A 22678-nucleotide genomic window follows, 5' to 3' on the forward strand; every position below is an offset into this window, starting at 1 on the left:
CACAGACTGGCACATAGCAGGCGCTCAACAAACAATCCCGGAACAGATGAGTGCCCACTCAGTCTCCCTGGGTGCCTCTGGGCAAGCCTTTGGGCCCCTGCCTGGGTAAGGGGTGGCTGGATGCTGCTGGCTGAGGCTCTGGGATTGGAGAAAAAGCTCTGTGGAGCCAAGCAGGGTTGGGAAGGCAAAGCTGAAGGCCTGTGCTCAGAGCTGCCACTGTACCTGTGGTTCCCAGAGCAGATTCCTGCCTCTCCCCATGGCTGTGATGTTGAGACCAGTAGGACTGTCCTTGGCAAAGGCCTTACTATTTGGTTTCTTGAACAAGGTACCGCTCTGTGAAATCTCCTACCTCATGAATCAGCTCTTTGAGGGAACATCTGGCCCCTCTCCTGGGCCTCTGAGGAATGTTTCCTTTAGGGAAGCCTGAATTCACCCTGCATGGAGCTCCAGAATTGTAGCTTTGGGTTGTGTTCTAGGCATCCCTTGGCCAAGCCTTGTGTTCTCAGGGATTGGCCTGTGCAGGGCCCACTTGACTCCAGGGTGCCCCTTGCTAAGCTCTTGGGCTCCCTCTCCCACAGGTGCCTGGGGTACTGGGTCTCCCTGAGATAGCACAGCCACCCCCTCAATAATCCTCAATGTCCTACAGAAGAGAAGACTCAAAACAAGGTAATGATCAGCCCTGCCCTCCAAATATAAAGTTGCACATTTTCTCTAAGGGGTTTGTCAACTGAAAGCTATTTCAATCCAAATACCAACAAGATTGGGGGGAGGGAGCCTCAGAAAATGATATTAATCTTCCTCTGGAAAAATAAACATTTGAAACTAGCAGGAACATTCTGAAAAGGGAAGGAACACACCACACAAAATCCAAAAATCTTAAAGTAAAAGACTGGTCATTTGAACACGTAAAAAAAAATTTTTTTAACCCAAATGGAGAAAATTATCAAAAAACAAAGCCAAAAGGCCACACGCTGGGAAAATAACGTGTAACAGAATGTCAGACAGAGAGCTAATTTCCTTAATATGCACATTTTAGAAGTCAATATGAAAAAGAGGTAACCAAATTTAAAAATGGGCAATTCACAAGGAAAGAAAAATTCTAGATGAACAGTAAATAAATGAATAGTTCTAGATGAACAGTAAATTACCTCCAGCATTTTGGAGGGCAATTTGGAAACAGTTACTATGGTAACGGTGGGCACAAATTCTTTGACACTTCTCCCATAAAGACAGGGGGTTGGTGATCCCTTCCTTTGAATTTGGGCCTGTCTTTAAATTCTCTGACCAATAAAATCTAGCAGAAGTGATACTATTTTAGTTCCCAGCACATCCCTTAACTTGACCAGCAGATTCTGCTTCCTGCCTCTTACCTAAACCTCCGTGACCTGCCATCACCATGCCATGAGAAGCCCAAACCACATAGGGAAACCCTGGAGGATATGACATCACTCGGAGAAAGAGGTCAAGAAGTGCTGAGGCCTTGTCATGTGAGTGATGAAGCCAGCTCGGCAGAGAAGCAAAGATAAACCATACAGCTGAGCCCTTCTGAATTCCTCACCTACAAAATTGTGAATAAAATAAAACAGTGGTTTTAAGCATTGAGTTTGGGGGTGATTTGTCGTACAGCAACAGATATCTAGAACAGCCATCCAAATTTAAAGTTACCGTTTGACCCAGCAATTTCACTTCAATATGAATCTAACCTACCAAAATGTTTGCACGATGTACAAAAACATCTGACCAAAGAAGTTCACTGCAGCAATGTTTGTAATAGATGGCACAAAACTAGAAACAATCAGTCTGTGCCTCATTAGGGGAAAAGCTAATATACCTAGTTCATGATATATATGGTACCTACTGAAAGCCTGAACCAAGAAAAGGTGCCATTTGCCGTCCTATAAGCCTAGAGTGACATAGAGCGGTTAAGAGCATGAATTCTGAAACTGTAAACCCTGGTTCCACCATCTGTGATCTGTGTGACTTTGGGAAAATTGTTTAACCTCTCTATCCTATCATTTCCTTATCAGTAAATTGAGGATGATAATCCTAGTACTTATTTCAGAGGGCTGTAGTGGGAAATAAATGTGTTAATATTATAAACCTGGCATGGATCTATGCAATATATACTTTAAGATGTGAAGAGCCTGAATTTAAATTGAGTTGGACCAGACTTTTAATATCCTTAAGGGACTGCAAAGCCAAGGCTCTGACAGATTGCCATCCTGAGACAGGCAGGGGAGATTTGACAAAGAGTTGAAGGCAGTGGTAGGAGAATGTTTTTAGAGAAATGGACACATGCTATGCTTCCTGTTCTGTTTCTTGCTATCTCTTAGACATACTTCCTACCTCAGCACTTACAGATCCATTCATTTCTTTCTTTCTTTCTTTTTTTTAAGATTCTATTTATTTATTCATGAGAGACACACACAGAGAGAGAGAGAGAGAGAGAGAGGCAGAGACACAGGCAGAGGGAGAAGCAGGCTCCATGCAGGGAGCCTGATGTGGGACTTGATCCCGGGTCTCCAGGATCACGCCCTGGACCAAAGGCAGGCGCTCAACCGCTGAGCCACCCAGGGATTCCCCCTTTCATTTATTTTTTAACAACTGTTCAGTATCGCCTTGTATGGTTTCATCTCAATTTATTTCACCATCCTCTAATTTTTTTCCCAGATTTATTGAGAAATAACTGACATACATTACTGTTTAAGTTTAAGGCATACAGCATGATGGTTTGATTTACATATATTACAAAATGATTACCAACCCCTACTGGTGGACTCTTGAGTTGTTTCCTACATTTACAGACAATTTTGCAGCAATTGTCCTTGCACATTTACTTTTGCCCTAGTACGGCTATTATTTCTGTGGTGTAGATTCTTCCAAATGGAGTTCAGGGTAAAGTATATGTACAATTAAAAAAAAAGATTGATAGTCAAATCGTTTCACTATCTGGTCCCATCCCCACTGCATTTGTTTTCACAATTCTACTGTCTCTTCGTATTTATTATTTTTTTTTAGATGGACTTTAGTATCATTTTGCAAAGTATTATCTGGCCTTGTTTTTGAATTGATACAGAGATGAATCAGCCACCATGTCTGTCTTGAAAAATTCAGTCTGGTAGAGATGAGGGGTGCAAAGTGGTATAGCGTTTGGGGCAGTAGCTGTAAAATAGTCACTCCATCAAGGCTAGAGCGCTGGCACAGAAGGCTGGACCCTGGGCTCTGGGAGCCCCCAGGAATGAGCAGCACTGGGGTCTGAGACAATCAGGGAGGTCTCCATCGAAGTTTCCTGCCTAGCCTTTGCACTGGCTACAGATCATTTTCTAGAACACTGACTCATTGAATTCTCACAGTAGCCCTTAGCATGCGGGAGTATTATTATCTCCACCTTCCAGATGAGGAAACTGAGGCCTGGAGAACAAAAGTCTTGCCCAGCTCCAGCCTCAAACTCTTAACTTCCCCTTTCCTCCCTTCGCTGGGCTTCTGCTCTCATGCCCCCAGCCCCAGCCCCTCCTGCCCCAACCCTGGGCAGCCAGAGCCCCGGGCTATGGGCCCTGCTTCTGGACAGAGGCTGGGAGGCAGACCCCACGGGTCCAGGTGGCACCCCGCCCCCTCCGCCCAGCTCTGCACCCGCGCAGCCTCGCCTCCCAGCCCACAGCTCCGGGTCAGCCCCGCCCTCCTCCAGCAAACACCTCCGGGAGATCAGGCCCTTGGAAGTTGGGAGTTGAGCACTTGCCCCGTGCTGCTGTGCATTAAATGCACGCTCCCCTGACGGGCACGCAGAGCCAACTGCCAGCTGTTCGGTGTGAATAGCGTTACTGTATCTGCGCTCGGGGGGGGCAAGGCCTGAGGCTCTCGGGGGGGCCTTCGGCGAAGGGGAAGGTCAGGGGAGTGGGAACTCCGCCCGCAGTTCACTCCCCACCCCAGTCCTTACACCCCTGCAACTCTGCCCCCTTGCACCCCTTGCCCCCCGGGGGCCAAGTCCTTGCCTGGCGTTCAGCGATCTGCGCCGCCGTTCTGGGGAAAACCTCAGAAAACAGAGCAGCAGGAAGCCGGCGTGGGGGGCCAGCTCCGAGAGACTCGGAGCCCGCGGGAGGGACGCCGCTGCTCCGCGCGGAGCCGCCTCCGAGGCGGGCGGAGCCGGCCTAGCCCAGGTCAGGCCGCAGCTGCCGGGCCGCTCGCTCCGCGGGGTTGCCGTGCGCACACGGGAGGAAATTACGGTACTGGCCGCCCGCAGCTCTGGGCGGCTCTGGCGCCCCCGCGTGCCGGCCTCGAGAACTGCAGCTGGGCCGAGCGGAGCGGCTGCTGCGTGCCTCCCTCGCGTCTGGCTGCTTGCACTGTTTCCTGAGATTTTCCTCCCAAAACGCTTTCTTTCTGGGCGACAGAGAGAGAGCACCCTAGAGTCAGGGTGCCCCAGGGGACGCAGACCGAAGAGACATATTTGGCCTCACCTGGGGGTTGCAGCGCCAGGTGGACCACCCTACGTCACCTTGGTCTTCGGAAAAGGCACACCTGGATTCCACTCTCAACTCTCCTGTTCGCAGTGTCCCTGGGCGAGTCATTAACCTCTGCGCTTCACTTGCCTTCTCTGTAAAACGGAGCTCAGATTTACTAGTTCTTGCCCCACGGGGTTATCAAGATGATTCAGTAGGGATAGGTGGCAGGTAATAATTACCACCATAATGAGTCACTCATTGTGCGCCGCTGACTGCTCTAGGTATTTTGAAATGACCCTATAAAAAAGGATCATCCATAGGTGAAGACATTGAGATTTAGTGATTTGCCCAGAGTCACACAGCTAGAGAGTGGCAGAGCTGGGACTAGACTCAGGAAGACATGAGTAGCAAGTGTTGGGATGTGTAGATGGGGTCTAAGTTTTGACGTTTGGGGGGCGGGCTGAAAAATAAAACAGCCCTGCCTTCCTTTGTGTAGTTAATCAATGTTTTCTTCTTCTAATGAATTATTCATCCTGTCTTAGTACAATACTTTCCTGGGCAGGGAGTAAAGGACCATCCAGGCCTACTTCCTTGTGAACAGATGGGCAGAGACTTTTCCAGGGTCACAGAGTTGGGCACTGCAGAACAAACAAGGTTGGAGCTCACTCTTAGCCCTGTGCTAGGGCTGCTTCCATCTACCTTTCCCTTCTGGGTAAGCAACACTAAAACTACCCATTCCAGTAGTGGCACCTCTCCAGGGGCTGTCCACTGGCTACTCCTGACCCTACTTGGTCAGAACCCTCTGCCATTCCCATCTCCAGGCATTCCAGGCCTCTATCCCCTTGAAGGGCTGATGCTCCAAGCAGAGAGACCAGTTCAGCCTCTGGCTTCCAAGAGCTGGCACCTGACCAGTAAATATTTTGCCATTGTGTGTGTGTGTGTCTTTTTTCCTTTTGTTAGAATGGGGCTAACTGGGACATCTGGGTGGCTCAGTTGGTTAATCGTCTGCCTTGGGCTCAGGTCCTGATCCCAGGGGTGGGGTGTGAGGTGGGGGGGGAGTTCTGGGATAGAACCACATGTTGGGCTCCCTGCTGAGCAGGGAGTCTGTTTCTCCCTCTTCCACTGCCCCCTCCCCTGCTCACGTTCTCTCTCTCTCTCTTTCTCTAAAATGAAATGAAATGAAATGAAATAAAATAAAATAAAGAATGGGGCTAGTTAGCTGTGGTAGATACACTTGTGGTGAGCATAGCATAACTTTATAAACTGTCTAAACTTGTCCAATCATGATAATGTTCATCTGAAACTAATGTAACATTGTGTGTCAGCTATACTCAACTATACTCAAAAAAAGAAGAAAGAAAGAAAGAAAGAAAGAAAGAAAGAAAGAAAGAAAGAAAGAGAGAAAGAGAAAGGAACTAACATATAATGAGTGATTCCCAGTGTCATCTTTGAGTATATAAATCATGGCTATATTTTTCTTTGTATTTTAACCTTTTTTTTTTTTTTTTTTTTTTTGGTAATGAACAAACATTACTTCATGAATAAGACAAGGAATAAAAGTTGTCTTAAAATTGTCTTAAGGCAAATGCCAATAATCATAAAGAAAATGAGCTAGAAATAAGAACAGATTGTTCTCAGGACAATAAAAAAGGAAAATGGCTTTTAAACATAGACAAGAGAACCAGCTTTGCTTGTAATGACAGAAACAAAAATTAAAACTACACTGAGTTACCATTTTTTACCTATCAGATTGGCAAAAATCCGAGTGTGACAGCATGTTCTGTTGGGAAAGCTATGAGGAAACAGGCACTCTCATACATTGCTGATGAAGTGCAAAATAGTACAGATTCTGTGGAAGGGATTTGGCAATCACTAGCAAAATCACATGTACATTTACCCTTTAACACAGCAACCCCACTTCTAAGAATAGATCCCATAGATGCACTGGTTAAAAAAAAAAAAAAAGCCAAATGATACATGCACAAGGCTGTTCATTGTAACTCTATTGTAATAGCTGAAGATTGGATATAGGACATGTGTCCATCAGCAGGGACTGGTCAACTAAGCCACACAATGAAGGACACGAAACTGCAAAAGGGACAAGGAGGATTGTGACATACCACAGCAGAGAGATCGCCCGGGTGGGTTCTGTGAGTAAAGCAATGTGGGTGTCCACACTAGGCACATCTGCAGAGACAAGATAGAGTAGTGGTTGCTGGGGGCTGTGGTGGTGGCAAAAGTGGGGTGAGAGCTAAAAGGTATGGGGTTTCTTTTTTTAGGTGATGAAAATGTCCTAACATTTAATGGTGATAATAATACAACTCTGAACAATACTAAAAACCACTGAATTGTACACTTACATGTGTGATTTGTATGGTGTCTTATATCTCAATAAAGCTGTTATAAAAAAAAGGTGAGATGAGACAGTTGTGTATGTTATTGTAGGAAAGGAAAAAAATATACCTATGTCATGTTACATATACATACGTGTGATTGATTTAAAGAATATAAGGGGAGAAAAAAAAGAATATAAGGGGGGGCGGCCTGGGTGACTCAGCGGTTTAGCGCTGCCTTCAGCCCAGGGTGTGATCCTGGAGACCCCAGATGGAGTCCCACGTCGGGCTCCCTGCATGGAGCCTGCTTCTCCCTCTGCCTTGTGTCTCTGCCTCTCTCTCTGTGTCTTTCATGAATAAATAAATAAAATCTTAAAATAAATACAAAAAATAAAGATTATAAGGGTAAGCAACAAGAAAAGGTTATTGTGTCAGCCAGGATTCAACTGAAGAGCAGAATCACTCTGAGATTACAGGATGGGGGCTTTATTATAGTAATTTGCTTTGTACAATTGTGGAAGGAGCTGGTGAAGACAGTGACTGTAGGGGAGTTGGGGGATCAGAGGAGTCACTGGCCAGTCAATCTTAGAAACTAAGTGTGTCCAGCTGCCTAGATGGAACCACGGGGGTAGTTGCAGGGAGGTGTATAGGAAGCTGTTTTCTCTACATAGAAGATGCCTCAGGGCCTGTCTCTGAGCATCTGTGGTCGCCTGGGGCTGCTGTTGGCTAGTAGGGTCATCAGATGGGGAGAAAGGCTAGCTATGAATTAAGAAGAGCAACATCCAGCTGGAAGCTGCTGGTCTATGACAACTGACTGTGACAACCTTCAGAGACTGACCTGACTTTGAAACTATAAATATTTTATATAATTACTAAACAAAATTAACACTTAAAAAAGCAAAAATGAAACAAACCTATGCATTTTTCCCCCCAAACCTATGTATGTTGAGTTGGTAGCAAAACTACAGAGAGGATATATATATTCCAAGTGACTTCAAAACAGTAATGTGATTATATGCCCCTAGTGGAGTATATCCAAATGACAAGAAAAACTTTTTTTTTTTTTTTTTTTTTAAAGTAGGCTTCAGGCCTAGCACAGAGCCCAGTGTGGAGCTTGAACACAAGACCCTCAGGTCAAGGGCAGCCCGGGTGGCTCAGCAGTTTAGCGCTGCCTTTGGTCCAGGTTGGGATCCTGGGGACCCAGGACCGAGTTCCACGTCGGGCTCCCTGCATGGAGCCTGCTTCTCCCTCTGCCTGTGTCTCTGCCTCTCTCTCTCTCTCTCATGAATAAATAAATAAAATTAAAAAAAAAAAGACCCTTTGATCAAGACCTGAGCTGAGATTAAGAGTTGGACCAACTGAGCCATCTGGGAGCTGCCCTCCCCCCTTTTTAAGTAAACTCTACACTCAACATGGGGTTCAAACTCACAACCCTGAAAAAATCAAGAGTCACACACTCTACGAACTGAGCCAGCCAGGCGCTCCAACAAGACAAACTTTTCAAAATACTTAAGCAGTGTTCAAGAATCACATTGTTGGTTTTTATGTTGGAATTGTTATTCTGAGACTGTTGTGAGTATATTATGGGTAAAGTGAATGAGGAATTATGTTGGAGTTACTGAGAAGTGGGACTTCCAAAGTGGAAGAAAGAAAATACAGATGTAATTTTGATAACGTTAGGTAAAAACCCTGTTGTCTTGGAATTTAAGTTTATATTCATTCAGTCAGGAGTATGAACTCATGATCCATTTTATCGGGAAACAAACAAATGAAACATGTCCTAGCTCTATCCACGCGACAGTCCTTGAAATAAGACCAATCCAGTATCAATGATCATCCCTAGAACCCAGATTCTCAACATCTTTCCCACTAAAAGGACCCAAGACTCCCTGGAGAAATGGGTGATTCTAGGTCTGGTGCTGGGAATGTGCTGGCTCAATCTGGAGTATCTTGTCACAACAGAAGCAGGGAAGCTGTTAGACAACTGTGGTTGAGGTAAAAGCCTTTAGGCTCCAGTTTGACCAAAGAGGACATAATTTGAGCCTTGAAAAATAATGCGAATCATTATCTTTAAAGTGGCAGGGAATTCAGGAAAGTTCAGACTGTTAAAAAAGAAAACCACAGGCCCAAGATGGTGTGAGGCCAAGTCGCCAAACAGCAGTTTAATACCTAACCTAAGTGCGCTTTCAACCTCCCTTGGGTCATCAGACACATGGGTTCTCTCCTTGCCTGGAACAATCCTTTCTTTTCTTTCGCTAATAACTTTCTTGTCCCACCCCTCTTCTATAAAAACCTTCCCTTGCACATTCCTCAGGAGCTCCCCTCTACTTGCTAGAGGAGATGCTGATTCTTTTTTTTTTTTTTAAGATTTTATTTATTTATTCATGAGAGACACACACAGAGAGGCAGAGGCATAGGGAGAAGCAGGCTCCCCATTGGGAGCCCGATGTAGGACCGGGCTCTGAGCCAAAGGCAGACCTCAACCACTGAGCTACCCAGGTGCCCTGAGATGCTGATTCTTGAATTGCTTCATAAAGCCAATTAAGTCTTCAGATTTATTTAGGTTTTTTTTGTTTGTTTGTTTTTTGTTTTGTTTTGTTTTTTTAACAAAACACAGCACAACTTCCTAAAAGCTGTATTTCAGTATCTCTTTTCCCCTAAAGATCCCCTCATTCTAGTGGGGCCTCCACTTCTCCCAAATCTCTGCTTCTCTTCTAATCAGACTCTTTTTGTATTGCCCAGATGTTCACTGCCCAGCCTGGTTTAACATATAGAATAGTTTTGTCTGTCTACCCTTCCTGCCACTGAGAACTTCCCTATCACCGCAACAGCCCTATTGGGTGCCCACAAGCGCCAGTCATTGCCTTCAGAGGCTGTAAAGACTCATAGTTTAATGATTTTGAGCATGCAAGTGAATATTTATTTGTCTGTTTGCTTGTGATTTACCTCTCCTACTTCTTCTTCTTTTTTTTTTTTTTAAGATTTTATTTATTTATTCATGAGAGATACAGATACAGAGGGGCAGAGACACAGACAGAGGAGAAGCAGGCTCCATGCAGGGAGCCCGACGTGGGACTCAATCCCGGGATCCCGGGATCACACCCTGGGCCAAAGGGAGGTGCCAAACCACTGAGCCACCCAGGGATTCCCCAGAATGAAGATTTAAAAGCCAGTGTTTCCTTTCTTCATGTTACCTGTAGAAAGAACCATTGTTCCAAATTGGGCTGCTCTGAATCCCACCGGGAAAAATTCATGGGGATGAATGGAGCTGGGATGGGGACGAGGATTGCTCTCCCTTGGCAGATGTATAGCAATAAACCATGGTCCTGGGATTCCAGGACCATGCCCTGGCCGAAGGCAGGCACCAAACTGCTGAGCCACTCAGGGATCCCCTTTTATTTATTTATTTATTTATTTATTTATTTATTTATTTTAATATTTATTTATTTATTATTTATGATAGACATAGAGAGAGAGAGAGGCAGAGACACGGGAGGAGGGAGAAGCAGGCTCCATGCCAGGAGCCCGACGCGGGACTCCATCCCGGGACTCCAGGATCGCGCCCTGGGCCAAAAGCAGGCGCTAAACCACTGAGCCACCCAGGGATCCCCCCCTTTTATTTTTTTTAAGTAATCTCTACACATGATGTGGGGCTCGAACTCAGGGCCCCAAGATCAAGAGTCCCAGGCTTCACGGACTGAGCCAGCCAGGTACCCCTTTCCCCACTCCTTTAAGCACTTCTATTCACCATTAAATCACAAAGAGAGGGGAAAGAATGACTGAATCAGTAGAAAATAAGTCTTATTTATTTGAGAGAAAGAGCCCCGGAGCGAGTACCCGAGGTGTGGCCAGGAGAGGCAGAGGGAGAGAGGAAGCAGACACCCCACTGAGTAGGGAGCCTGACTTGGGGCTTGACCCCAGGCCCCTGAGGTCGTGACCTGAGCTGAAGGTAGATACCTAACCAACTGAGCCACCCCAGTAGAAGGCAAGTCTTAATGGCACATGACTCCCTAGTTGATGGAAGCCCTGAACTTGTAGGTTTGAAGTCCCAAGTGCCCCAAGCAACATTTGCAAGGTGTCCAGATACTCCTAGATTTTACTCCCAGCTCTGACCTTGCTGGGTTTGGGAGCTGCTCTATTTGGTGGTCTGGGACCATAACACTGCTCTCAGTCGCAAAGAGCTACTCAGAATGGTGCCTAGGGGTCTGAGGTCTGAGCTAAGAAGCCAGTTCACTGAAGCAAAAGGATCAGGACAAAGAGATGATTTTTTTTTTTCTCTTAATGTTTTACTCAGAAAAATTTCAAACCTACAGAAAAGTTGAAAGAATAGTACCACATATTAATATTTCTCCATATTTGCCTTATCCAAGGGATAGGAATTCTGTTAAAAAATTATAGAAAATTTCAAATATACACAAAAGTAGAGCAAATAATATACTAGTCTTATACTAGTCTAGTGTTCCCCTTGAGTATAAAATGACAGGGCAATGACTCCTGAGTAGGAACAGATAGACTCAGTGTTATTTGTGTGTTCCAGAATTACAAATTGTGACTGTGCTCTGGAGGCAAAGGCTGCTGTGAGAGGGACAGTGAGGGGTGGCACAACTAACATGAAGCAATGGACACTTAAGCCAGTCAAAAAAGACAAAGAGCGGGATGCCTGGTTGGCTCAGTGGTTGAGCGTCTGCCTTTGGCTCAGGGCGTGATCCCAGAGTCCTGGGATGGAGCCCCTCATCAGGCTCCTTGCATGGAGCCTGCATCTCCTATCCCTACCTCTCTCTCCAAGTCTCTCATGAATAAATAAATAAAATCTTTTTTAAAAAATGACAAAGAGGTAATTGTGGAAATGGAAATGGCAAGTGCAAAGGCCCTGAGGCAGGCCAGAGGAAACTTCATTCTACTGAAGGAACTGTAGCAAGTTTAATTTTGTATTGTTTTTTCCTCCCCCAGTGAGATGACTTCAGCTGCCTTCCTTTGACTCGATCCGTTCTTGATTGATTGATTTGTTGATTAGGTTCTTCTTTCCAGCTTATCTCTTAAAAGACCCTGCCGGCCAAGCATCCAGTGACAGGAGCTGAAACTACCACCCCCTCAAGCAATAAGGACTGCCCTGATGCCGGCAAGCTCCAGTGACTGACCCCAAGACAATGACTGACCTGACCTCTACTGCCCTGCCTACCTGCACGTACCCAGTACCCACTGACCTTTGCCCCACATTTTCCTTATATAAACCAACAAGCATTCTCAGCACTTTGGAGATGGGCTTTGAGATGCTGGTCTAAGGTCTTTTGGGTGTTGGCCTCACTGAAATAAATTCCTTTCTGATTTTATCACCGCTCATTTCTCTGCCTCGGGATTTTGTCAGTGGCCAGTGGCCAAATCTTGGTCTGCTTGGGATCTCTGAAACCAGGTGCCCTTGCACCCTTGCACCCCAGCTGCATGAAGATTGGAAAAGGAAAAAGACATTTGAAATGATGTGCATCATTACTAAGCTACAAAGTTAATAGGCTAACACGATACGTAGAGCTCATAAATGACTATAATTGACATTTCTTCCACAAACAAAAAAGTTTTCCATCCATTTTTCCTCACTTTGATATTTTTCTCATTATTTCTAGGAAGTTTTTTTTTTTCTTTTTTAAAAGATTTTATGTATTTGTTCATGAGAAACACAGAGAGAAAGAGAGAGAGAGGCGGAGACACAGGCAGGCTCTATGCAGGGAGCCCAATGGGGGACTCGATCCCAGGTCTCCAGGATCACACCCTGGGCTGAAGGCGCTAAACCTCTGAGCCACCGGGGCTGCCCTAGTTATTTCTAGTAAGTTTTAAAGTCAATCACATCCCTCTGTCACACACACTCATACAGGTCCTGGAGCCACCCCCACATGGTCTACCCCAAGCCTCAGCACTGCGCTTTCAGGTTCTCTCTCCATCCCTGTCAACTGTGATGGTCTCTGATTTACCTCTTCTTTTCCTGACCCCACTGTCCTTAATGCTAAGGGGATGGAGGCAGCGTGTTACTGTCTTCTTTGAGAATGACCTAGGGATCATCAGATTGAGCAAGTGAGTGATTGAGTGTGTATGGGGGTTGGGGGATGATGTTGAGTGCTGGAGCTGGAGACCCAAAGTGAAAATGGACTCTGCATCCCATCAGCGACAGGAAGAAGGCAGAGCCAGGGTTTGTGTACCCCAAATATCTCCCTCCAAATATCCCCAAAGAGAGAGCCATCTTACTCTCTTTGTGCATATAACCGTGGTTGTTTTAATAAAAATGCAACTTTTCTACCCCCTCCCAGTTATCATGTAAAATTGAAGTCCTCACTGTGGTTTCCTGTGCCCCTCATTCACCACAGTGAATTCCAACATATGAACATGCTAGTTTGAGATGCAAAAAGCAGCAGCTGCTTCATTCTGCTGGCTCAGGCCAATGGATCTCATGGATGGCAGGTGGGCAGTTATGCCAGCCAACTGCTCCCTGGCACCTCTGCATCCATCTGGGAGGCCAAGGCCTAGAGACACTGCCTGCTGTCTGTGGCTTTGACTCCATCAGCATCCTCTCCAGCTGCCAGATGCTCATGCTCTGGCTCTTGAATCAGACCACCTGGGTTAGAACCCTGGCTCTACTACTTACCCATGTGAGGTAGGGAGAGTTATTTACTGTCTCCTGCTTTAGTTCCTCCTCTGTAAAATGGTGCACGTAGGGTGGTTTGGGGGACAACATGAGATAATCCACACAAAATGCTTAGCTTGAGGCTCTTTAAATGTTAGCTATTATCATTATGTTATTTTTCGAAGGCCATCCCAAATACCTCCTCCTCCAGGAAGCCTTGAACTACACTAATGACTGAAAAATATTTTTCCTTCTTTGATCCCAGAGAAGTAGTAATAGCTCTTTATCTGGGGGTAGAGATGCCTGGGACTCCACTATCCCTAAATCTAAAGGAGCTGTAAATGCCTTAAAGCCAAAAAAAAAGCAAAGAAGAGAAGACATGGACCCAGGGGTCTGAAGTGAAACCCATTCTGATGTATAATGTGTATCTTTTTGTTTGTGCCTTTGTAATCTGTGTTGTCCTGTGTGTGTGCATTTATTGATATTGTGTTACAGGTCTCATGGGTTGTTTTACCTTTTCAGCTTAGCACTGGGCATTTGAATCCCTCTTGTGAATACACCTGGGTGTAGAGGCTGCTTTTATTTATTTATTTATTTATTTTTTTTTCTATTTTTTTAAACTTACTTATGATAGTCACAGAGAGAGGGAGAGAAAGAGAGACAGGCAGAGGGAGAAGCAGGCTCCATGCACCCGGAGCCCGACGTGGGACTCGATCCCGGGTCTCCAGGATCGCGCCCTGGGCCAAAGGCAGGCGCCAAACCGCTGCGCCACCCAGGGATCCCTAGAGGCTGTTTTTAAATAACAGGATTGAGCAATGGAAACCTGAGCAAGGTAAAAGGGCCCACAGCGACCACCGACAGAGCTGAATGCAAACAGACTCATTATGTGACGTACCTCCCTAACGCACCAATGGGGTACTTACAACCAGGCACAGTCACCAAAAAAGGGAAAATTCACTCTGTCCCCGTACTTCCTCACTCTGCCCTATAACTATAGCCCCTTTGCTACTGCCTTGTGGCAGTCCCCGCTTTGTTGTCCTGCCTGAAGCCCCCTTGCAGTGTATCCAACAAACTTCTGACTTTTTTGTTCTGCCTTAGGTGAATTCTTTCACAGCCTGCGCCCCCAGCTGCCATCCACTCCCCAAGCCACACATTGTTTCCTTGCTTCTCTTAACTTGTATTTTTCTTTCTCTTTTTTTCTCCCTCCCTCCCTCCTTTCTCTTTCTCTCTCTCTTTTCTTTTTCTTTCTTTCTTTCTTTCTTTCTTTCTTTCTTTCTTTCTTTCTTTCTTTCTTTTTCTTTCTTTCTTTCCTTCCTTCCTTCCCTCCCTCTTTCTTTCTTTCTTTTTCCTTCTTCCTTCCTTCCTTCCTTCCTTCCTTCCTTCCTTCCTTCCTTCCTTCCTTCCTTCCTCCCTCCCTCCCTCTCTCTCTCTTTCTCTCTTTCTTTCTTTCTTTCTTTCTTTCTTGGATCCCTGGGTGGCGCAGCAGTTTAGCGCCTGCCTTTGGCCCAGGGCGCGATCCTGGAGACCCGGGATCGAGTCCCACGCATGGAGCCTGCTTCTCCCTCTGCCTGTGTCTCTGCCCCTCTCTCTCTCTCTCTGTGACTATCATAAATAAAAAAAAAAAAAAATTCTTTCTTTCTTTCTTTCTTTCCTTTATTTCTTTCTTTCTTTCCTTTCTTTCTTTCCTTTCTTTCTTTCTTTCTTTCTTTCTTTCTTTCCTTTCTTTCCTTTCTTTCTTTCTTTCTTTCTTTCTTTCTTTCTTTCTTTCTTTCTTTCTTTCTTTCTTTCTTTCTTTCTTTCTTTCTTTCTTTCTTTCTTTCTTTCTTTCTTTCTTTCTTTCTTTTTTTCTTTCTTTCTTTCTTTCTTCTTTCTTTCTTTTCTTTCTTCCTGAGAGACACACAGAGGCAGAGACATAGGCAGAGGGAGACGCAGGCTCCCTGCAGTGGATCCTCTTGCCGGACTTGATCCCAGGAGCCTGGGATCACGCCCTCAGCCAAAGGCAGCCGCTCAACCACTGAGCCACCCTTAGCTTGTATTTTTCTGATCATGAAAAAATCTGAGCACGTCTTCATATGCGTACAGGCTTGCTGGGGGGTCTGTTCCTTGATTGCCTGTCCAGACCCTTGGAGTCTGACTCCCAGCGTCCGGGGGCAGCTGGGCAGGCTCCAGAGTCCCGAGGGTGGGGCCTGCAGGAGGCCTAACGCGAAGGGCCAGGGCCGGGGACGCCGGGACAGCCCCGGGGGGAGATACGCCCCCGGGAACCCCCGCCCCGCCGGCCTCGGTGTGAAAGGCGCGGAGCCGCGGGCAGGCGGGGTCCGCCCCGGAGGCACCTGCAGCCCGGTCCTGCGGGCGGAGGCCGCGGCGGCTGCGCGCACGTCATGCTCCAGGGCTCGGGCGGGCCCGAGGGGTCTGCGGCCGCGGCCGCCGCGCGCTCCCCCGCCCCCCCGGGGGCGCCCGGGCCCCGACCTCGGCTGGAGCGCGCGCCGGGGCGGCGGAGCGGCGGCCTGGAGGAGCCCGCGGCGTGGGAGACCGACGGCCGTGAGTCCGCCGCGGGCCCGGGGGCGGGGGCGGGCGCGGGCGAGCCCCGAGGAGCCCCGCACTCCCGCGGGGGCGACCGAGCCGCGGCCGCCGGCTTCTTTGTGGCGTCCGGGGGACGCTGGCCGCGGTCCGGGGCGGGGTGGCGCCACCAGGCCGGGAGCAGCGCGATGCGGCCGCGGAGACGTTGGCCGGAGACACGATGCTTACGCGGTCCTGTGTGCAGGCTCAGCTGGTGCGCGGGGCTCGCTGTGTGACCTCCGCGGAGGACCCGGGGCGCCATCTGCTGCTGTCGCCGTTTTGCAGAAGAGAAAGCTGAGGCTCGGGGAGGTTAAATAAGCTACCCAAGGTCACATGGCCTTTAAGTGGTAGGAATCCCGAAGGCCCCAGCTCTCCCGGAATGTTGGGTTGGACGGGGAGTGAAGACCATACCAGGTGGGGAAACTGGAACCCAGAGGAGGGAGGCTGCGGCTGCAGCAGGTGGCTGAGCGCCCCACAGAGCATCCCTCCAGGACTGCGCTCCGTACCAGGGCCTCCAGGCTGGGAGCAGCATCCCTGGGGGCATGAGCCGGCCTGAGGGGCTCCGGTTGCTCTCCCTGGGAGAGGGGAGAGAAGGGTTGTGCCAGGGTCCTCGCTGGGATGGGGGTGTGGGGTGAGGAGCTCTATGGAGGTGCTGTTTCAAAGGGCGCGCTGTCGGCCTGGGGCAGAGGATCATTTGAACTGGCCCTTAAGAGCCGGAGGATCACTTGAGCTGGCTCTTTCGAGCTGGCCCTTCTGCACATTCTTTAAGAGAATGTGCAGGAAAAAAAAAAAAAATGAATGTGCAGCAATGGAATATTGGGGTGTGTGGGAGGGAATTCTGGGCAGAGGAGGCGGCACTGGGGAAGGTCTCCAAGGCCAGGATTCAGTGTGTATTTGATATGGGCCAGAAAGAGGGTGCATGAGTGGAGGTGGATGGAGGAGATGAGATTGGGCTTCACTGGTGCCTTGCAGGGTCTGCTGGCTCCCGCTCAGACTCATGGCTGTTTGCCAGCACAAACCAAGCCACTTGTAGGTTTCAGCTAAGAAAAAGGGAGTCCCAGCTGGAAAGCATCTCTCTTTTTTTTTTTTTTTAAGATTTTATTTATTTACTCATGAGAGAGAGAGAGAGAGAGGCAGAGACACAGACAGAGGGAGAAGCAAGCTCCATGCAAGGAGCCTGATGTGGGATTCGATCTAGGGACTCCAGGATCATGCCCCAGGCCAAAGGCAAGTACTAAACCTCTGAGCCACCCAAGGATCCCAAGGATCTCTACATAGAACTTTCTTCACCGCCCTGCAGTTTTATTTATTTTTATTTTTAAAATATTTTATTTATTTATTTGTGAGAGACACAGAGAGGCAGAGACCCAAGCAGAGGGAGAAGCAGGCTCCCTGTGGGGATCCCAATGCAGGACTCCTTCCCAGAACTACTGGGAATCCCAGGATCACTACCTAAGCAGATGCTCCACCACTGAGCCATCCAGGCGTCCCACCCTCCTGCGGTTTTAGAACTGAAGAAAGGGAGGCCTCCAAGGGGTACATGGCTAGCCCAGGATCCTGCTGCTAGAAAGTGGCAGAGTGGGTACTAGAACCCCAGCTTCTCTAAGCTCACACCTGAAGTGCCAGCTCTCTTCCTGAACCTGGCTCATGGTGTTCAGCCAAGAGGTTAAGGAAACAAAAGCTTGGGACTGACTCCACGCTTCCTGGAGATGTTTGAGATCTGAGAGGGGTTCTTCCAGAAGAGCCTTCTCCTCACCTACAGGAAGGGTACCCCCCTTTGTGGATGGGGAAGGGAAGAGCTAGCAATGGAGACCACACTTAGAAGGTGGTGTTTTCCCCTCCCCTGAAATATTGATCTGAAGCTGCTTCCTCCTCAAAGCCTCTTTCCTGCCATTTATCTGAGCTTGTGGTTTGATTTTCCGGGGGACTAATGAGTCTTAATTGGGACAGTATCTTAGAGTTCGAAGGCCCCTGAAGAGATTAAATGATTTATATGTCACTCATTCATTCAACACATGTGTGCCAGGGCCTGAATTTGGGGATATAGCAATTAACATGTCAGACTAAGATCTCCTCTGTCCAACCCGGCTATAATAGGGGAAGCAGGTAATAAACCTAATAAATATGTAAGTATATCATACATCTGTGGTGAGGGGTGCCATGGAGAAAAATAATGCGTGGAGGTGGATAGAGAGGGTGCTTTCTTTGGTTGGGATTTCATGGGCTTAGAGGACCCTAAGTGAAGGAGGCCCCACCACCTCCAGGTCTTTGGCCACCAGAATTTACTTTGCCTTAGAGGAATAATGGTGAGGATGATGATGGCACTATTTGCTAGATAGATACCATGCTTGGGGCTTTTCTTATCTTATATCTAATCATTACAATAACCCTACAGGGTGGCTAATGTTCCCTATTTTGCAGATAAAGGAACTGAGGCACAGGATAATTAAGTCACATGGCCTGGAGGCCTGGAAGTGACTCGTCAGAGTTGAAACCTAGGGCCATGTGATTGCCCTGGGGCAGCAGCTCTAAACTCCCCAAATTGTGTCTACAAGGCCCTTGAAAGCCCAAGACCCTGTCCCATACATATCTGGAAAGTAGACTGATGGCCAGCCTGTCTGTCACCTCAGTGCATCCTAGTTTTCCCTGCCAAAACACTGGCCACCTGTCCCTGGATATACACAGGGGCTGGATCTGGACATTCGCATTGGACCAAACATGCAGGATGTGGGTTTGGCAGCAAGTAGACCACAGATTATCTGCCCTCTAATGACCATGCAAAGGACCAACAAATATTTGTGCCTGTGCTAGCGTGTCGAAACCTTTCTGGGGGAGGGACAGTTATCTATTAGTCTGAGGATTTATGTGTCACTCATGGAAACAGAGTTTTGTTTTTGTTTTAAGATTTTATTTTTTTTGTTCATGAGAGACATGGAGAGAGGCAGCGACATAGGCAGAGGGGGAAGCAGGCTCCCCAGCATGATACAGGACTCGATCCCAGGACCCTGGGATCACGACCTGAGCCAAAGGCAGATGCTCAATCACTGAGCCACACAGGCACCCCTGGAAGCAGTTTTATGGAGCCCTCCCTATGTCCAGCTTTGGGCCTGCTGTGAGCTGTAGGTGGATTGGCAAAGGTCAGATTTGGCCAGGGCCCCCAAGGACCTTGTGGTCCAGCTAAGGACACCAGACATCCTCACAAGCCAAGAGCAGTCAGGATGATGGCAGCGTAGGGGTCTGGTGAGATGAGACCTGGACCCTGTCACCAGGCCTGGATCTTCCTGGCTTGGCTACCACCCTCTGAGCCCACCGTTGGCAGGAGGCCAGCAGGGGGAGCTCTGAGGCTCCCTCTAGTCTGAGATAATGGTGCAGTGTTGAGGCAAGAGGAGCCCAGAGAGAAGGCAAATCTGGGTGGGCCCCACAGCTGGGAGGTGACAGCTGTTTGGGATTGGGGATGAAGGGAGAAGAGGTGGAGGGACAAGGACAAAGAAGGAAGGTGAACATGCCTCTGGCCTTGCCCAAGCTTAATGAAATACGTGGCTCAGTAAATCCTGGCTGCCTGCCCAACATGGGGCTCAATCCCAAGACCCCAAGGTCATGACCAGAGTCGAAGGCAGATGCTTAACTGACTGAGCCACCGAAACACCCCTCCATGGCATTTTTAAAAATAGAGGCTGAAAATTACTGCAAACTTTTGTTTTTCCTTTTTTTTTAAATTTTTATTTATTTATGGTAGTCACAGAGAGAGAGAGAGAGAGAGAAAGGCAGAGACACAGGCAGAGGGAGAAGCGGGCTCCATGCACCGGGAGCCCGACGTGGGATTCGATCCCGGGTTTCCAGGATCGCGCCCTGGGCCAAAGGCAAGCGCTAAACCGCTGCACCACTCAGGGTTCCCACTTTTGTTTTTTCTAAATAAAATTTAAAAATAGGGGCACAGGGACACCTGGGTGGCTCAGTGGTTAAGCATCTGCTTTCGGCTCAGGGTGTGATCCCGGGGTCCTGGAATCGAGTCCTGTATCGGGTTCCCTGCAAGGAGCCTGCTTCTTTCTCCCTCTGCCTGTGTCTCTGCCTCTCTCTGTGTCTCTCATGAATAAATAAATAAAATCTTAAAAAAAAAAAAAAATCCTGTCTGCCTTCTTCACTGGACAAAGCCATGGAAAAGGCAGTTATCAACTCCAGTGGGAATGAATTCCATTCCCTTCCTCAAGAGCTGCTGTTGGGGTCATGAAAACTGGATGAGGACCATAATGGGCACATACCTGGCTCCCGTGGGCAGTCTCGCCCATGCTGTCCCGTCTTTGGGGTTTTATTGAGTCCTGGTCGTGGGCACTTGTGGTGAGTTAGTGAAGAAAAGCGGCTTGTCTGGGGAAGTCCCCAACATCCAAAGGGAGGAGAGGCATCCCCACCACCAGTCCTAGCTAGAAGACTCCTGCCTGGGAAACATTCAGGGCAGGGAGGAGCTGTTCATCTCTCCTCTAGGCAGTGGGCACCCTCCCCTCATCCCACATCCCCTTTTCTGCCCTTAGTGCTTCCTCTGGAACGGCAGCTCCATGAGACCGCCCGACGGAACAACATCGGCAGGATGAAGGAACTGATTGAAAGGAGAGTCAACGTCAGAGCCAGAAACCACGTTCGTACAGGGGCTCTTCCAAATTGGGATGCTTGGATAGGGACAGTGCCTGCCATGGTGACACCTCCACACCGAGGGAACAGTTCATGGAGCCCTTGAAGGCAGAGCATTGCATGTGTTCACTTGGGGGAGGCTCAGATTGTTCATGTTGTCTCCAGGTCTCTGAGGCCTGGTCCCAGGTCAGGGTAGGGATTCCCAGCCAGGCTTGGACAAGTGGGGATCACATACTCTTCGTTCCTGTCACCCATCTGAAAGGCACACCCAAGGAACAAAGGTTAGAGTCAGGAGGGCCAGGGAAGCAGGATTCCCCCAATCTTGCTCAGATGTGCTGAGGCCAAAGACCATGATGAACTTCTGGGGTGGTCTGACAATGTGGTAGGGGATTGGGCCCCTTTGGCCTGTTCTGAAGGAAGTGGGGGCACAGAATGCAGGCAGTCAGGGGCCCTCAAAGACTAGGACAGGACTCCTCTGACAGGTGGCTATCCAGCAGGAACAAAGACAGGGCAGGGGGGAATAGTTTGGCATTTCTGAGTAGTGGGCAGGGCCCAGGGTTAGGAGTTTGTCCCAAGAGCAGTGGGAAGCTGGGAAGCCTTAGGTGGGGGGTAGGGGGATAGCTGGATCTAGTCATTGTGTTTTTACTACGTTTGTTTCAGCTGCTGTCATGTGAAGGAGGAGGAGAGGGCCTGAGTGGGATTGGGGTCCTGCCCCCTTGTCACCAGAGCCTGCACAATCCCTTCCACCCTGCAGACCAGCTGTCCTGCAACCGGAGACACCGGGGGCAGGGAGGGGGTGGGCCAGGCAGGCAGCTGGCACCTCACACTTTGCTCTCCCCCCGGCAGGTGGGCAGGGTGGCCCTGCACTGGGCCGCGGGCGCCGGGCACGAGCAGGCCGTGCAGCTGCTCCTGCAGCACGAGGTTGCTGTGGACGATGAGGACGCGGTAGGGGACCCCTCGCACAGGCGCGTCTGCGCACGTGTGCACGGCTGTGTGCCTGCCTGTCCCGGGGTGGGGAGGGGACACCTGCTGTGGCTGTCCCCGCGGAGGCTGCACTGATACACGAACACACAGGCACGGGGCGGACGGGAAGCGGTTTAGGGCCGGTGACACTATGCTGATCCCAGGTTTCCCTTGTGCAGCCATCAAGATCTCTCCATTTTCAAGAGTTTTTTTTTTTTTTTTTAATTTTATTTATTTATTCCTGAGAGACACAGAGAGAGAGAGAGAGGCAGAGACACAGGCAGAGGGAGAAGCAGGCTCCATGCAGGGAGCCCGACGCGGGACTCAATCCCGGGTCTCCAGGATCACATCCTGAGCTGAAGGCAGCGCTAAACCACTGAGCCACCTGGGCTGCCCATCAAGAGCTTTTTAGTTCTCGGTCCCTCATGATACCATGTGAACAGGGAGAGATAGGGGCTGTAGAACAGAAAATTGGGTGGATTGATGAACGACTTATTGGTAAAATCCTCAGGAGGTGGGTCTCCCATGATATGCGATGAGGCTTTGCCCTGGCTGACGCTTTAACTAGAGACTTGAATGAAGACTAACAGTCTGGGGCTCCTGGATGGCGCAATTGGTTAAGCAACCGGCTCTTGGTTTCCGCTCAGGTCTCATCTCAGGGTGGTGAGATCACCCGAGTCTGGCCCCTGCGTCCGGCTGCGCTCAGCAGAGTCTGCTTAAGACTCTTTTTCCCTTTGCTCTTCCCGCCAGCACACGCACGCTCTCTCTCTTTTTAAGTTACTAAAAAAAAAAAAAATATTAAAAAAATATTTAAGTTACTTTCCACTTTTTTTTTTTTAAGACTTTATTTATTCATGAGAGACACGCACAGAGAGGCAGAGACATAGGTAGAGGGAGAAGCAGGCTCCCTCTGGGGAGCCTCACGCGGAACTCGATCCCAGGACCTGGGATCATGACCTGAGCCAAAGGTAGACACTCAACCATGAGCCACCCAGGTGCCCCAATAAATCAATCTTTAAGAAAAAAAAAAAAGAGAGACCAATAGTCTTACTTAACAAGTTGGCAGATAACACATTGCTGAGAGAGAACACTAAAGAATAACAGGATCTATGAAATCATCTCTAGAGAGTTGGGGAGAGGACTGAGTCTGACGATGG

At 48.5% G+C, this 22678-nt stretch overlaps 1 protein-coding gene and 1 long non-coding RNA gene across 17 annotated transcripts in view; both read left to right on the top strand.

Moving 5' to 3' along the window:
• Positions 1-4819: 4819 nt before the first annotated feature.
• Positions 4820-12099, top strand: LOC140623105 (uncharacterized). Its single transcript, XR_012022784.1, has 2 exons — positions 4820-6577; positions 11784-12099. It is a non-coding gene; the product is annotated as an uncharacterized lncRNA (long non-coding RNA).
• Positions 12100-15742: 3643 nt separating this feature from the next.
• ANKDD1A (ankyrin repeat and death domain containing 1A) overlaps positions 15743-22678 on the top strand; it is a 57629-nt gene continuing 50693 nt past the window's right edge. For 13 of the 16 annotated variants that reach the window (XR_012022787.1, XM_072809134.1, XM_072809132.1 and 10 more), the window contains exons 1-3: positions 15743-15917; positions 20462-20565; positions 21405-21503. Coding sequence is in view for 14 of the 16 variants with exons in the window: in XM_072809134.1 (XP_072665235.1) it covers positions 15758-15917; positions 20462-20565; positions 21405-21503 (363 nt within the window). In the remaining 2 variants the exon portion in view is untranslated. Of the gene's footprint in view, positions 15918-15973; positions 16283-20461; positions 20566-21404; positions 21504-21542; positions 22490-22678 lie in introns of those variants that run through there. The other 3 variants (XM_072809141.1, XM_072809143.1, XM_072809144.1) reach the window with 3 other exon arrangements.

The sequence above is a fragment of the Canis lupus genome, chromosome 32, assembly GCF_048164855.1.
Source record: "Canis lupus baileyi chromosome 32, mCanLup2.hap1, whole genome shotgun sequence".
Lineage (NCBI taxonomy): Eukaryota > Metazoa > Chordata > Mammalia > Carnivora > Canidae > Canis > Canis lupus.